The sequence below is a fragment of the Coregonus clupeaformis genome, chromosome 6 (assembly GCF_020615455.1).
Source record: "Coregonus clupeaformis isolate EN_2021a chromosome 6, ASM2061545v1, whole genome shotgun sequence".
NCBI lineage: Eukaryota > Metazoa > Chordata > Actinopteri > Salmoniformes > Salmonidae > Coregonus > Coregonus clupeaformis.
In genome coordinates, this window is record NC_059197.1 from 221,715 (window position 1) to 238,679 (window position 16,965).

Consider the following 16,965-nt stretch of genomic DNA (forward strand, 5'->3'; position numbering starts at 1 on the left):
CAGACCTGCTATAGTCTGTAGGGCTGCAGTGTCTGTCTGTATCGCCTGCAGACAGTCAAACCCACCTGAAGGCTATAGGACCAGGGGACTATTTGCCTTGGACTGTTTTCCAAAATAAAGTCATTGTTTTTCTGCTGCTGTCTGTAGTTTCTCACGCTAATGGCTGTCTGGCTGGGCTATATTCAACTCAGTCAGATCTTTGCAGAGCTTCAGGGCCATGATCCATTCTCGGCTATCTATCACTGCTGAACTTGAACAGACTTGGCTTTATTTTTCATCTTCATTTTTAAGTATTGACATTACCAAACCAACGGATGGCCCTAATGTTGGTCTTGGTTGTGTAGATCACATCCCTGAAAATACCAGCGAGCAGGGGAGGTGAGGTTATTGAGTGCATGTTCACTGTTCTGTGTAGTGCAGCGCAGTGGGATTTGCTGGGGGTGGGGTTGTCGGTGGGCTGGGGAAGGGTGGCTTGGAATTGCCCCCACCCCCACCGCCCCTCCAGTGGTGGTGTTTTCATCCCTATAGTGGGAATACAATTCTTTGAATGCAGCGGCATTATGACACTAACTGTGCAGAATAGAGTTGGTTGCAGTGGAGTGAGGACACACACGTCACGTAAACAGCCTTGTGGGGTGTATAGAGAGGTGACTGAGGGCAATACCTGCCACAGGCCTCAAAAACACACTGTAATCACAATGTGTACAGCTCAGGTTTCATGGACCTGCTACATTTCAGAGGGCACTATTTCCCTTGTCCTTTGATCGCATGCATTTAATGGGCACAAAATGGCTGCTGTGCGTCAGCCAGGTGAGTGTTACAACCAATGTTCTCTCTAAACTGTGCGCTCGTGCAGTAGCCCCGAGACTGCCACACAGAAATATCAGCCCACTGAGAGAAGCACGAGATTGAACTTCAGTCAACTTTCTAGAGCAGTGGTCAACAACTGGTCGATCACGATCGACTGGTCGATCTCCAAGGCATTCCTAGTCGATCACCAAACATTTCTGTAAAAAAACAACAACGATAAAGCCTTGTGTTCCTATTTTTAAAAAAATTGTCTTGGGCTGTTGGCGGTAGGTGCATACGATTCAGCTGCCATGCGCGCCGGGTAGGCAAACTGTTGCCATTTTGAGCCATTGCATGTGTCTGAAGGTACAAACTCTCCCTTCCCGGCCTACCGCTGATCAATCGGATGGCTCAGATGACCGTGTCTGCAGTAACGTAGCAGGCATTAAAAAAGCTACAGCAAAAGTTGATACTGTGAGATTTAAAATGTTTAAAACCAACGACGAGAGACTGTCAACAAATACAGCAAAGACATGCTGTTTTTATGAGTGAGTTCATGTTTAAGTTCTTACTCAGCATTGTCAACACTTTGTATTCAACACTTTTATAAGTCATAAAATGTGCATTCTTCCTATTTCCACTCAGCACATTTGTGTGTGAGGCAGAAATAATGCGGTGCGACTCGAGTTTCGCCAGCTGGAAGACGGTGTCCCTTTTTGGTCAGTGTCAGTGAAGGAAAGGGAGAGCGGAGGGATGTTGAGAGGCGGACCCTCAGTCTGCTGCTCTCTCCCTCCGATGAGACTAACCATCAGATGCAGGCACCATCAGCCCAGAAAAATTAAAAGCAAATTATTTAAATGTATGCTCACTCAGCTGTGCTTCACAAGTAATACAACAACGGATCTATTACCGGTGAGATCATGAAGCCTACCTCAAATTTTGAAATCTAATTTTAAAAAATGTCCCGAATAAAAACGCATTGGCAGGGCAATTCAAGCAAAGCCAATATGCAGTGATAATGTATTGGTCCTATAGCTTACTGCACAAACCTCATTGCTACAGTACTGTTTTTAATTGGTTAATGTTGCATAGGTTTACGTTTTTTAAGTCCTGTTAAAAAGAAATCCGAGCGGTAGATCTCGGCTTGCATTTTGACTCCGTTATCTTGACTCAGAAAAGGTTGGTGACCACTGTTCTAGAGTTTTCCCTGTTAACACTATCAACGTTTCCCTTTACTGTGGCAATTGTGATCGAATCAACGCATTAGCCACTTTCAATTCAACATCCCGAGGAAAAAATTTAAACCATGCAGGAGATTTTGTTGTAGGCAGAACACATCGGAGTAGGATTATATTGCACTACTCAGCCCGTACTCTACACAGACCGGTGTGGCATAAACAGTCAGAGCTGCAGTAGGCCAATATGCAAGTAGACCATTGCCATATATGGATCTGTGCCATTTACTTAGAACTGGACTGTGTTTACAGCTGTGGTCGGGAGTAGATGCGCTTGTTTTGAGATCAAAAGCAAGCGCTGCATGTAGCCACGTGTGCACATGTTGTTCATATCCTTTGCTAGTCAGTGAGTTATTAGCCCAGTTATAGATCATTTGTAGTCAGCAATAGGGGCGTGATTGCTTCCTACAAGAGCACAAAACCTGTACATTTCTAGACATCTTTGAAAAGCGAGTTGGGTGAAGAGCTTTTTTTTTTTGTCTTTAAAGGGGCAGTGTTGTATTTTGAGACAGGCTTGAATAAGCTAAGTAGCCAATAGGCAGAGGGTAGCATAATTTGTCTGATTCGCTGTAATAATGGTATGGGAATAATACTGCATTTTTTTGGTAAAGTGGTTTCTTGCATCAAACAACACAACAACCTTTTCAGTCACCTCCTTGTCTGATGGACAAGTGGATAAACAGGTTAATGTCAAGTCCTGCATGTTTTTTTCAAAAGTGTCATGGAATGTAGGCCTAAATTGAACATCAAACATTGGCTGCCACTGTAGGCTGAATGATAGAACGGCTATTTCCATGTTAAAATGTTATGGGATGCATTTTCTCCATTGTTTTTGATCATAGGCCACTCTGGTAGGCCTACATTATGATCAAATAGCCACAGTAGCCTACTTGACCACTGTTAAAACTAACTTAAAGCGGGTACAGCCTCAGTGTTCACAGTAAACGCACGCTGGAAGTTGCACAACAAGTTTGCGCTTAGCAGACCAAAAATTAGCTCAGTGCCGATTATCTTTTGAGGGAACATTAGTTACAACACACACACACACACACACACACACATACACTGAGTGTGGACAGGAAGAATCACCCTTTACCTATGTAGAGATTTGAGACATTCAACAGATAAAGACACTGGATATTATTATTGGCATACTATCATACTGTGACACTGGTCCAGATAACAGAAGAAATGCTTTGTCTGCTGTTTTCCTGTCTGTTCATGCAGGTCTTAGCTTGCTGTTGTATTCTGCTGATGTAAGTGTACACACACACACACACACACACACACACTTTAATCCCATTGAGCAATCGTGTTCCGCCAACCTGTTCTTCGTGTCAATGGTTTAGGTCTGTGTACACAGGAACAGTTTTTTTCATTTACATTTTGGCCCCGTGTAGCTCAGTTGGTAGAGCATGGCACTTGCAACGCTAGGGTTGTGGGTTCGTTTCCCACGAGGGGCCAGTGTGAAAAAATGTATGCACTCACTAACTGTAAGTCGCTCTGGATAAGAGCGTCTGCTAAATGACTAAAATGTCAATGTAAAAATGTTGAAATTGGTCACCTTTTTTATGTGATGGTGACGTTTTCCTACTGTGTTGTCTGTCTGAATGATTGGGTTTGTGTCTGACTGAGGGTTGTTCTGTTTCACTGTGTTTCTTAGGAGCTGAAAGACCTAACTCAACGAAATGAATGCCTTGACCTTAAAGGTAAGCCTATACTAAAACACACACACACACACACAAAGACACGCACGCACACACAGTCTTACTTTAGGTGTAACTGTGTGTCCCTTCAGGTGAGAAGCTGGACTATAAGGTGTGTGAGTCTCTGGAGGAGGTGTTCAAGAGGGTCCAGTTTAAAGTGGTGGACCTGGAGCAGACCAACCTGGATGAAGACGTACGTTTATCCACACTCTTTACTCTCTCTGCCCTCTTCTCCCTTCCCAGTTTTCCCCTCCCCTCCTCCTGTCTTCCATTTGTTACCTTCTTTCCTCTCTTCAACTCCTTTTCTCTTTCTCATTCTTTTCTTCCTATGTCCCCGTCCTCTCACCCCTCCCCCCCCTCTGTTTTCCTCTCCCTCTCTCCTCTGTCAGGATGTGTAGTGTTTCCCAGGGTCCTGTAATTACTCTATAGCTCTGCGAGTGGAAACACCATTCGAGAGGGTTGGGTTGAGAGACAGGCCGACAGACAGACAGACAGACACACAGAGCTCTACTGAGTCTGACCACTTCTTATTTCCTCAGACAGATATTTGTAGGCTTGGCTCGATGAGCGGTTGAGACACGTGCAGACAGTCACGCAGACAGACAGCTCCACTGTAGACCAGAGGGACACAAACCGACGCGGCTGAGTCGGACCACTTATTTCCTCAGACAGATATTTGTAGGCTTGGCTCCATGAGCGACTCACTCATGGACAGTAAATGCATACACGTTTTGTCCATGCTTGCACACCCTCGCACAGACTATACTGTCGATCTATACTTGTGTACATTTATGCGTGCGTGCACGCAGAGAGTACTGTACATGCACTCATTCTCTATCCACATACACATGTACATGCATACATAGATGCACCGACAGTACTAAATAAATATGTCACGGTACAAATGCAGGCGCACCCCCACACTTGAGTACCACACTCACTGACTGCCCTGGAAATGTCACTTAACTGACTTGGTGAGCTCACTCACACTCACTCATTAATGACCTTTGTTTTAGTGGCACTACCACGGCGTCTCCCCCCCGAGGCAGGGGGTCATTGTAGGGTGTGGGGGAGGAGAGATGGGGGGGGTTGACATGGGGACAGTGGGTGTGCTGGACTGGATGTGTAAGGCCCTACCTGGGCGACAGAGGGAAAGGGAGCGTAAGAGTGAGTGAATGAGAGAGGCAGTGGTTGTGACCGAGCCATGGACCAACCCAGTCTCTCTGTAGTGTGTCGTTAACCTTTTCCAGCTGCCTCGCTTCATCAGGCTCACTGTTAATGAGACTTACTGGGCTGTCCTCCATTCTTATCAGTTAGTGTTGTAGCTACACCAGCCAGCCAGGGACATCTATCAGGACTTGTTTGTTTAGTTTATTTTCTTTTGGCCAGTCCTCTGTCATGCTTTTGGTCAGATCATTGTCTTATCTCTACCGTCTTGTCTGCTTATTTAATCAAAGACAATGTTTTGTTTGATTTGCATGAATAATTCCACAGGGACAGTATTATTTGCATGAATAATTCCACATTCCTAATGATTTCTGGAGGGTTGAGGAATGGTTCCCTGTGCAGATTGTGCTGCCCTAGCCGCAGTCATGGGATGTTTCCTAGACTGAGGTCGACATGCAGAGTCTGCATGACATGATAATAGGCCTGTGTGTTTACATTCCCTTCTAGTCACAGGACACGCCTGCTCATGAATATGTTGCGTGTAGGTTTCCAGGGTAAAAGTCCCAGACCTTTGGCGTTTTGATGTCTGAGCAGTAGTGTCAGCTTCTACCATATAGACCTATTTCTCTTTTTTCCTTTGGCCAGTCTCTCTCTCGCTCACTTACTCACTCACTCACTCTCACTCACTCTCACTCACACACATACCAACCAGTGGTATGCTCCAGCAGGTTTCACCCCCCCACCTCCCTTGAGCCGGCTGGCCGTTTCGATAGTAACAGAGGTTGTGCACAACACTGTCAGTCCTTCCTCCCATAACACCTCTCTCTACTTTTTTAATAACATAGGGCAACACTTGTAGGGAATATGTGTAGGGAATATTTATAATTAATTATCTTATCTTAGTAGTTAGGATTTAAGGCCAGTGTAAAGTGTGGCTTAACATTTGATCCTCTCTAATCATGTCTCCCCTCTCTTCCTCCCAGGGTGCGTCAGCTCTCTTTGACATGATTGAGTACTATGAGTCGGCCACACACCTCAACATTTCCTTCAACAAGCACATCGGCACCCGCGGCTGGCAGGCCGCAGCCCACATGATGAGGAAGGTGAGTGGTCTTGACCTCTGGGCAGGGGGTCACTGGTCGGGTGGGGGGGTTTAGGGATGCATGATGTTATAACCCCTATTTGATATGGATTTTCTAAATGATTTTCTGAATGTTTTATTAGTCGTATGTACAGGATACACATGGTATACACCGTCCAACGAAATGCTTACTTACAGGTTCCTTCTCGACAATGCAACAACAATAAGAAATATGAAAAGATAAGAATACGAACATAAAGTAAATGTCTCAGTAGAATAGAATAAACAATGTAGCATCAGTATAATACAGGAAGGCACAATTTATAGTCCAATATTTTTGACAAGTATTTAAATTGTGCAGTATTTAGCAATCATAATAAGCACGTGATGGGCTCTTTAAAAATGACACAATGGGTAGAATCCAGCAGCATGTTTAGTGTATTGAATGCATTTAGATCAACTGGATTCTGAACGTATCCTATCCCCTGAGTTGGTGAAACAAAGTGAGTCATTAACACTAAATCACATTGGTTTAGAAAGACATCTCCCATGGGCATGTATGATGATGAGACTTGCCTGCAGTCTCCACTGACGCACCCCCTGGGGCACCAATCGGATGCTCAGGCATGCAGGAGGTTTTGAAATCATATGTTTAGTGCACATACACGCATATGCTTTTTGGCTTGTGTGTTTGTGTAGCAGATTGGGATCTGTGAAACTCACTCCTCAGCCTGAAGTGTCGCCCCTTGCGCAATTGAAGGCCTTTTTCAATAGCGTGACGGATAGAGATGCTTCAGGTGGGAGGTCCTGAGTTCGAGCTGAATCACGGGGAAGCAGTACTCTCTAAGCAAGCAGCGTGACGTCCTTTACATTTGCAGCGGTACTGTACATGCCTGGTTGTGTGTACAGGTGTGTCTGGACATGGCTATGAATATGTCATCAACGCTGCATGGGCGTAGCACGTATTTGTTACAGAATAATGGTATTGGCTTTCAGTACCAGCCAGGTATAATGCTGTCGCTATGACGTGAGTCATCATTATCAGAGCTCTGATTACAGATTACGGGAGGTTCCTGGATTATGGAAAAGAGGGTCAGGTCACAGTTAAGCCCGAAGGAGAGGGTGTATGTGTGTGTGCCAGTGTGTGTGTGTGTGCGTGCGTGCGTTGTTCCCACACCCAGGGATGCTGGGAGGATTATCCAATATATTTTCCGAAGACGTCCTCTATACGAGCGTTTGTACACACACACTGATTGTAAGAAGAATGTGTCAGTGACTCATGAGGACGTCTCTGAGATCTAGAAAATGGGGCTAAAAAATCATACAAATAAAGTGGTTTTAGGTTAGCTATCTGTAAAGCACTTAGTGACAACTGCAGATGTAAAAAGGGCTTTTTAAAATACATTTGAATCGACATTTGGTTTGAAAATGTCTGCATGTGTTTTGTCTGTCCCCAGACGAGCTCTCTGCAGTACCTGGACGCCCGCAACACGCCCCTGCTGGACCACTCTGCCCCGTTTGTGGCACGGGCGCTCCGCATCAGCGGCAGTCTGGCTGTGCTGCACCTGGAGAACGCTGGGCTCTCTGGACGACCACTCATGCTGCTGGGTAACAGGACGGGAAGAGGGGAGACAGGGAATCATCACTGTGTTAACCGATACGATTTTGCCTCCATTTCCTCATCCTTCACTCATTTGTTTCTCCCTCCCTCCCTCCCTCTCTCATCTCCCTTTCTCCAGCCACGGCTCTGAAGATGAACATGAACCTACGGGAGCTGTACTTGGCTGATAACAAGCTGAACGGCCTGCAGGACTCAGCACAGCTGGGCAACCTGCTCAAGTTCAACTGCAACATCCAGATACTGGACCTCCGTAACAACCACATACTGGACTCTGGTAGGGATACAGCTCGCTGCTATCATCTCACCTGCCTCTTCACTCTGTTTCTCTCCCAGTCCTCTCCCTTTCTCTCTTTCTTTCCCTGTCTGAACCTTTCTTTCTCTCTCTCTCTCTCTCTCTCTCTCTCTCTCTCTCTCTCTCTCTCTCTCTCTCTCTCTCGTCTCTTCTCTTTCTCTTTCTCTTTCTCTCTCTCTCTCTCTCACCTTTTCTATCACTTCATGACAACCTCATAACCCAGTGTTGAGTTTTCCGTCTCGTAGTCCAAAATACAGAAATAGTTGCTCTCTGTCTCGTTTCCTTGTGACAACATTCTCAAACCACAAATGTATTTTTGATCACAAACTAACCCCACGCTCAACCCTTACCCTTAACCCTAACCTCTGTCTCTACCTCTCCCTCTGTGTGGTGTGCAGGTTTGGCCTACGTCTGTGAAGGCCTGAAGGAACAGAGGAAAGGCCTGGTCACTCTGGTGCTCTGGAACAACCAGCTAACACACAACGGCATGGGCTACCTCGCAGCTGCACTGGTAAACACACACACACCAAAAAATGAGATGTTTTAATGTCACATGCACAAGTACAGTGAAATGCTTTTTTTGCACTGATGCTTCGCATCAGCACTCATTTGTACACACACACACACAAATGTAATACAGTCATTAGGGTTGAGGAAACTGTGGTTTGCATGTGCTCCCTGGACAGTTCAGTGTTTGCGTCTGGAGCCTGCCTCACATCTCCCCCACATAAACTACATATAAAACAGACTATGAATCCCTATGGGTTCCCTGTGGAACCATAGACATGCATTGGCAGTTACATTGGACACCGTTCTGTACATGAAGTTCATAACACGGTCGTGGCAAGTTATACAGTTCATTGAACTCTAAAGAATCACACCCATATGGCTAATGTGACTGATGGTCAGTCAGGTGTTATTTCCAGTGATGTCAGCAGCAGTGCAATGTAACTCTTTGGTGTGCCCTTTCCCTCCCACTGCTGTCTCCCCCTGCCCAGCCTGTCTCGGCTCGTCCTATCAGGACAGAGAAGCTGAGTACAGGCCATTATCACTGATCCTGTTGCCAGGAGAACTGTGCCCAGTGCAGTCAAAATTCTGAGATAAAAACTGGGCTTTTAATTAGGCATAGTAGTGATGTCTATATCCAGGCCTGTCAGTCAGTGGGAGGATGGCTCATGCACATGGTAGTTATTCTCCCAACAGTCCGTTTATCCTCGACATAGAGAAAGATCATGTTTTGACCGTGTGGAGGACTTAGTTAGCAGGCCTGAGGGAGAGTGGTTTTAGGGCTGGGTGGATGATATTGTGAATATACTGTATATCACCCAGTTGGCATGAAGCCTAGTCGGACCCCCAGATGGACAGGTTTGGTACGTCTGATACTTCCTACTTAGGCCTTCTGGGAATGTTGGCACATAGACACGAGATTCCGGGTCTTCGGAAAGAGCATTCCCATGACGGACTGGATCCAGATGTGCATAACACATGCTCTGGACATTCCTCTAACACTCATGCAAGAGATCCCATGACTGCATCCACTGCACTCTCATAATGGGAGAGAGACATGTACGTGTAGGCACCACGTACAATACATTGTTTTTACTATATATATATTTATTTTTTCAAAGTGATAGATACAGCCATCTGGTGCTAGTGTGTTGTACTTTGCTTCGTACGTCACAGTATATTTTCTGCCCACTATCCTATGCTATGTGTAAACCCAGTTCCTCTCTCTATCCCTCTCTCTCTCTCTCTCTCTCTCTCTCTCTAGCCCTGTACCCAGAGTTTGGAGACCCTAAATCTGGGCCATAACTCTGTGGGGAACGAGGGGGTCCACAAGCTGAAGGACGGTCTGATCGCCAACCGCTCGGTGCTCAGGCTGGGCCTGGCGTCCACCAAGCTGTCCTGCGAGGGTGAGTGTGCGTGGTGTGTGTGGTGTGGTGTCCTTATTTTGCTATTTACAGCTATTACAATAATTTTGGTTTAAAATAAAACACTCGTTGTGTATGTAAATGGGCAGTTAGTGTGTGAAAAGGCATTGAGCTGAGCCCTGTATCATATCCTCTTCCCCTGTACTGTATGTCAGGTGCCGTGGCGGTGGCGGAGTTCATCGCTGAGAGCCCCCGGCTGCTGCGTCTGGACCTGAGGGAGAACGACATCAAGACGGGGGGCCTCATGGCCCTCTCCCTGGCCCTCAAAGTCAACACCTCCCTCCTACGCCTCGACCTGGACCGAGAGCCCAAGAAAGAGACTGTGAGAGAGGGGGATAGTGGGGAAGGGGAGGTGATGGGGAGAAGTACAGAGAGGAGGGGGGAATGTATGCAAGTTGTCCTTTGTAATACATTGTCAAGATGAATTGTGTTGTCCAAAGGAAAATAAATGGGAAAATGAATTTGTAGAAATGGGGGGGGGGTAGGGTTGGAGTAGACAGGGAACATCAACGTAGAAAGCCCTGATCTCTCCTAGTTCTCATCCCTCTGTGTTGTCTGTCTCTCTCCCAGGTGAAGAGCTTCATCGATACGCAGCGTTCCCTGCTGGCTGAGATCCAGAACGGCTGCAAGCGGAACTTCATCTTAGCCAAGGAGAAGGAGGAGACCGAGCAGCAGATGCATTCGGCCTCCATGGCCGAGATCGCCACTGAGGACAGAACCATAGAGGAAGAGGAGGATGAAGCTGATTCTGACGAGCATGTTGAAAAAGATGGGAAAGACAGTGAGTGTGAGGGAGGAGAGGAAGGAGTGAAAGACACTGAGAGCCTGACTGACAGCCAATCGGCAGCAAGCTCTGAGGGAGTGGTGTTGCCTTTGCAGTTGGAGTCAGACTCGGACACAGATGACGATGAGGAGGAAGAGGTGGTTCTCTCTAAAGCTCCCTCCGTCTCCCCTGCCCCCAAACACACTGGCCCTTCACTCTGGGCAGCGACAACCCAACACCCCCTCAGTGCCTCACAGAAGCCCCCTGCCCCCTCTGCCCCACCAGCTACGGGGGCTTTCATTTCAGGGATCACCGTCACAGAGTCCACAGGGCCCCCCGGTACGCCCCCCTCGCCTGGCCGCTGTATTTCTGTGTCGAGCCCCGGGAGGGGCCACAAGATCTTCATGGTGACCAGAGTAGAGAGCCCCCCTGACCAGCAGCAGTTCCAGGTCCTGGGGAAGATTGGCCTGACCAAGCCCCAGGCCTCCAAGGAACCAGTGGTGTCACTAGTGAAGGAAACCACACAGCAACCACAGCCCCCTTCACAACCCCCACAGGAGGAGGTAAGAACAGAACAGACACAACCCCAGACCACGCCCACACCACTGACACAGGAGGAGGTGGCACAGACCCTGGCAGAACAGACACAACCCCAGACCACGCCCACACCACTGACACAGGAGGAGGTGGCACAGAGCCTGGCAGAACAGACACAACCCCAGACCACACCCACACCACTGACACAGGAGGAGGTGGCACAGAGCCTGGCAGAACAGACACAACCCCAGACCACGCCCACACCACTGACACAGGTGCTGGTCCAGAGTTCAGATGAACCACAGACAATAGATCCTAAACAGATGGAGCAGAGTCCTGTTGCACCAGAGCAACCCCCTTCAGAGGAGACCGTAGTAGAGACGCCTCAAGACCCGGCTGAGACGCTAGAACTACCATCCAACCTCCTAACCCAGCCCACAGAGGAGGAAGTAGAGGGCGTTCTAGACAGTTCACAACCTGTTCTGGCGGAGCAGAGCCCAATAACCGCAGCCCAACCATCACACACACCCTCCCTTCCTACAGAAGAAGTAGCAACCCAATCACTAGCATCACCCCAACAGACAGAGGAGATAGTAGAGACAACTACAGAGCCTCAGCAAGAACAGTCTGCTGTTGAGCAGCAGTCCACTGAAGCTGTGCTGGAAGGAAAGGAGGAGGTGGTGGTGGTTGTGGAAAAGGAGGAGTGTCAGGACCCAGTAGAAGAGTCACTTTGTGAACAAGCAGAGTCTCAAACCAACACAGAGGAGGAAGATGAGATGCAGTCAGAACGGCATCAACAGCAGGAACAGAGTCCGGAACAGGCTAGTGACACAGTTCAGCAACCGTTAGCGCCGCAACCGTTAGCACCTCAGCTAGCTACACAGACTAACACTAAGCCCCTGGGGGGTCTGCTTCTAACAGCACCACTCCAGTTACAGCCTGAAACAGTGCAGCCAGACTCTGAGCTTATGTCCCCACAACAGGATCCGGCAGAGACACTTCCACAGGCACATCAACAGGTGGCGCCAGCGAGTCCCTCGGAGCAGGGAGCCACGGAGAGTGTCGCAGAACAGGAACTATATTTGTCAGAGGAGGAGCAGCAGCAACTAACACAACAGGCAGTTCCTGTGCAGGTGGAACAGCAGCAACAACAACATCCTGTTCTAGACAATCTACAGCAGCAGCCTCTTCAACCAGAGGGGCAATCACAGACCACCCTTCCCGCCGAGCCCTCGCCTGTTCCAGCCGAGACAGATTCTTCCCTGGAGGTGGAGGGCCATAGCTCTCCTCCCAAGGCAGAGGAGTCCCCAGACGAGAGCTCCACAGACAAGGGGGAGAGCGTGGGGGGAGTGGAGGAGGTGGTGGGCTCAGCCCTGCCCAACGGCCTGAAGCCAGAGTTCGCCCTTCACCTGCTGGACCCCGAGGGCCCCAAACCTGGGCCTGTCAGCTGTGTGATGGAGCACGGTGAGTCACAGGCTCTGAGGGAACACCCTGTCTGTAGTGGGACAACAGGGGTGTGACCGACACATGCATATAGTACACACATACACATAGTACACTCGCAGACACACACACACACAGTCTGACAACGTGTGTGTGTATTCTCCAGTGAGTGTGACAGCAGAGCTGAGCTGTGGTGAAGACCTGGAGGAGCTGTTGCTGGAGGCCAGCCTGGAGACTGGGAGAGACGCACCATAGCGCTGTCATGGTACACCTACACGAACTCATCTCCTGGATCTTTTTACAATGACACATTTGTGGTAACACACACAAAATGAGATGTTATTATTTGATATACTGTAGATCGGCCAATGTGTGCTCTCTGTTTCTTCTGCAGAGGTTCTGTAGGAGAGAGGAACACGACTCGTGCCGTCTGTGTCTCGGTGACTCGGGTTGTTGCTCCTGCAATTATTTGGTTGTCATTACCACAAACTCATCACCATCACCTCTCTATGAAAACGGAGGACCAGTTGTCATCTAAGTAATACACCTATAATATTTTATTTTTTTTAAGACCAAAACAAGAATCATTGAGCTTCATCACAGCATATAAGGAATTCACTACAACTTCAACCGAAACGCACACACACTGTATTGTAAAGAAAGTTTTTTTTAAAACAAAGAAGAAGAATGGAAGAAAATCACACTAACCTTTTGCCTATCACTACATTGTCAATCAGGAAACCACACTCATGCAGGTACCGGGGAGTGTGGGGAGAAAGAGGTAGAGAGAAAAAGAGAGGGGAGGGGGTTTATCACTGCTCTAACCAAAGACACAGAACACACTCTGCTCACCCCCTGCTCCACCCCGACGTGTGTTCTTGATAGTGTCGTGAGCGTGCACACACTGACACAAAACCTTACTGTTGCCCTCTGCTGGAGGAAAGAGAATGTGCACAGCTGTGTGTGATTGTGTGGGACCCAGCCAAGAGGACCCACTGGCTTTTAGTGTGTCATTCTCTGACAATGACAGTTAGCCACAGAGGGTTTTATAACCAAGGAAGGCGTCACAGGAGAAGGCATTTGTTTTGTGTGTATTTGTGTTAGAGTTTTATTTGTCCCCCCACCTTGTAAGGGATTGCTACCAAAGTGACCGCTTTCTTCTCTGTTCCTTCCTCTCCGTTCGCTTTGGCCCCTTCAGGAATCGTCCCCTCCAGTCTCTCTCCAGCAACGCTCTGGAACACCCAAACCATCTGTCATCTGCCAAAAACACACTGTCTCAGTCACAAATTATTTTTGGTTTCCTTTAAGGATCAGATAGTGGAGTTACTCTATTCTAAAGCCTTCTGGAAGCCTGTAAATGTTGGGTAACAAAATGTCTGCCTTGGAGTAATGCCTTTCCTTACAGAGAAAGTCTACCTTTTATTTCTTATTTTTTCCTCCACCGGACTGTTATCACAGACTTTGTTATCCAGATGGATTTTCCTGTTTGTCCGACCAGATTAATTAAATGTAGTGCGACACTCAATAGGAGTATAAAGAAAAGGCAGTTCTGACTTTGTCTGTCTCTTTTGAGTCCTCCCTCTTTCCTTCAGTCTTCTGCTGGTACAAAACTGTGCCATCTCATTTCCCAACTCAACACAGGATAAATGTTGCCTTCGACTCGACTAGGTTTCATTGAATCTCTTCTTTTGTTTTGCTGCTTGGAGAAATCAGTTGTTTGTATTTATTTTATAGTTATGAGCCTTTTCTTCATGTGATTTTATTTTTCTCCCCTTCTCTCCCTCTTTTTATTAGTTATTTTCCATGGGGTTTGCTTTTAAAGATTTCCCTCCTTTGGTGTATATTTCAGATTCAAATTAGAACAATTCTTTTTTTTTTGGGGGGGTAAATGAGACTATGCTGGGTGAAGGGATCAACGGATATGGCAGTGGGAGGGGGGAGAGTGCAGTTATGAAAATAAACTAAAAAGGACGTTTTCCTAAGGCGTCAGTGGTGGTTCACATCTCTGAAAACACACTGACTGAGAGACTATCCCTGTTTTGAAACTTCACATCTTAAACACGACTGTGCTAGGTTAAGCTATGGCCACCAGGGGGTGCTGGGGCTGTTGGTGTTTTCCTTTCTAGCTATAGATATACTGTATTACCCAACAGCAGCTACTGCTCAAGACTCTTGTAGGCCAGGAGGACATTCGTATGAACACAAACGTGTGGGTGAAAGTTTGAGTGAACTTACCAACAACACTGAGGACATATGTGAGCCTGAATGCCCAACACTGTGAACCTATGGGCCAGGTACCAAGGGCCCTATTCAACTGGTATCCAAACGATTCCAGGGTTAGGCAAAAGGTGCTTACAGTGCAAGAAGAATACAGGTTTGTCTCAACCGCGGGATCCTCTGGATATAGGTTTTGGTTGAATAGAGCCCCTTGTCTCAATCCCTCTGTTCTGTCTTCCCTGGTCAACCAGGTTGTTTTTCAGCCCAAATCGTCATTGCAGTGGTTCCCTCCACTATTTGTAATGATTTAATTTTTAGTTATTTTTAATTATTTGTTAAATTAATCTAAATGTGCTGGTAATCACAAAGGTATGTATGGCAATTTTTTTGTTCCTCTCTCTCTCTCTCAAATAAATGCATGTAATGACTAATGAAGTGACTGGGAGTGTTTCACTTAAGACTGTTTGGGAACTGCATTGATTTATTGGATATTCTGCATGGAAGTGATTGGGAATTTTCAGAAAATATTTAATTTGACGGACCATCATATTTAGTACAAAGTACTGTAGGTCTAAAAGTCTGTTCTGCACTGCTATTCCGCTGGTTAGTACCATCCCATCACCAAGAAAATTAAATGCTGCTAGTGTTTCCATAATGTTGTTCTACAGTTCTTATTTTTTTGTTTAAGCGAATTAGCCACTGGCCATATTTCATTTATTGAGATGTAGAGAAGAGGAATGTATTGGTCAAGATGGCATAGACCTTAAAATGCTTTCTATAAGAGGAAGGAAATGGTATGGCGTTAACTGACAATGTCACAGCATAGCAGTTTTATAGAGACTCAAGTAAGAAGAGGTCTTTGTAGGAAGCCTTTGGTAGTGTTTCATAGGCCTGCTCCAAGAGGTTTCTAACCTACATTTAACAAATTCTGGAGCTTTGAGACATTAGAACCGGACTAGAGAGGGAAGGAAGGCAGGGATGGATGGATGGAGTGAAATGCTAAATGACAATCACCTTTGTTGGTTTCAGGTTGGTATGATGTTCTCTGGTGACAATATGGAATAAGAATACTGTGTATCTCAATTGGTGTCGCGCTGTCATCTTTTGTTCTGAGGAGGGGATGTGACCTGGTCTGAGTTGTATGAGGCAAGGTAATACTGCTTTGTATGGAAGGAATTAAGAGGGTTAATGTAAGAGGGTTACATGTTACCTGTCCGAGATCTAAAAACCAAAAGTAATAATCCACTTCACACAGAACCACGGACACAATGTGGAACTACATAACAATAGTGGAAATCTGATTTGCATACCAGTCCAAGGCCCAGTACAAGAACTGACAGAGATAGTTTGGTCAGACTAGTGACCCCTCTGTGCAATATGTGACCTTTCACCTTTCAAGAGAAGTATTGAGAGAACTGGATCTTTCATTAATGTCTGCTGTTTTCGATGCTTGCCATTTGTTTTTAACTAATTTCAATTTATTTATGAATTTCTATAATATTGTTTTCCAATTGTTCCATGTATACTGATATAGAGATGGTTCTAAAAACAACAACAGTGGGACCACTCGGATCAGCGATTGCTTACTACTATGACATGGCATACTTGAAGTATGAAGTGGCATCTTGGCCAAACATTCAGTACTATTCTGGTATGGATATTGTAATTCTCTATTATGTCAAGACTCAAAAGGTCTGTTTTTGCATCAGATTTCAGGGCATGGCATGGCTCAATCTGAACTTTCCAAAATGTGACCAAACTTTAAGATGGGACATTGAGGGGTGAGGCGGTTCACCGGCCCCCCTGAGACAGGCTCATGGGACGAGGGGATTGTGTGTGGGGTGGGGGGGGATCTGTTCTCTTTTTATTACTAATTCTGTTCTGAAGGAATTCCAGCCAATACTAATCCTACCCCCCACCCCCCCATCCCCTACCCCAGCCGCTAATATGAAGAAAGATCATGAGCTAGAGAGAGAGGAAAGGAGAGGGGCGCTAGAGAAAGCCTTAAACTTCATAAGCGGAACTCAGCATCTCCAACGCTCCCCAAATTATAGAGGGTAAAAACACGATGAAGGACCATTCTCTTTCTGTACAGTAGACACGTGTGATCTGATTGGATAGAGAGACTAATAAGGGCAGAACCTGGAATAAACTTAACTCAATACCCATGCTAACATTAACAT

General features: G+C 46.6%; 1 protein-coding gene across 1 annotated transcript in view; it reads left to right on the plus strand.

Annotated features, from left to right (window-relative positions):
- The window catches only part of LOC121567380 (protein phosphatase 1 regulatory subunit 37), a 54,679-nt gene extending 40,236 nt beyond the window's left edge, over positions 1-14,443 (plus strand). Inside the window, exons 3-13 of the mRNA XM_041877389.2 lie at positions 3,688-3,733; positions 3,823-3,923; positions 5,881-6,000; positions 7,436-7,586; positions 7,718-7,873; positions 8,290-8,402; positions 9,663-9,804; positions 9,978-10,144; positions 10,393-12,586; positions 12,732-12,830; positions 12,960-14,443. Of these exons, the coding sequence (XP_041733323.2) occupies positions 3,688-3,733; positions 3,823-3,923; positions 5,881-6,000; positions 7,436-7,586; positions 7,718-7,873; positions 8,290-8,402; positions 9,663-9,804; positions 9,978-10,144; positions 10,393-12,586; positions 12,732-12,820 (3,279 nt within the window). The 3' untranslated portion in view covers positions 12,821-12,830; positions 12,960-14,443. The remainder of the gene's footprint in view (positions 1-3,687; positions 3,734-3,822; positions 3,924-5,880; positions 6,001-7,435; positions 7,587-7,717; positions 7,874-8,289; positions 8,403-9,662; positions 9,805-9,977; positions 10,145-10,392; positions 12,587-12,731; positions 12,831-12,959) is intronic.
- Positions 14,444-16,965: the final 2,522 nt, after the last annotated feature.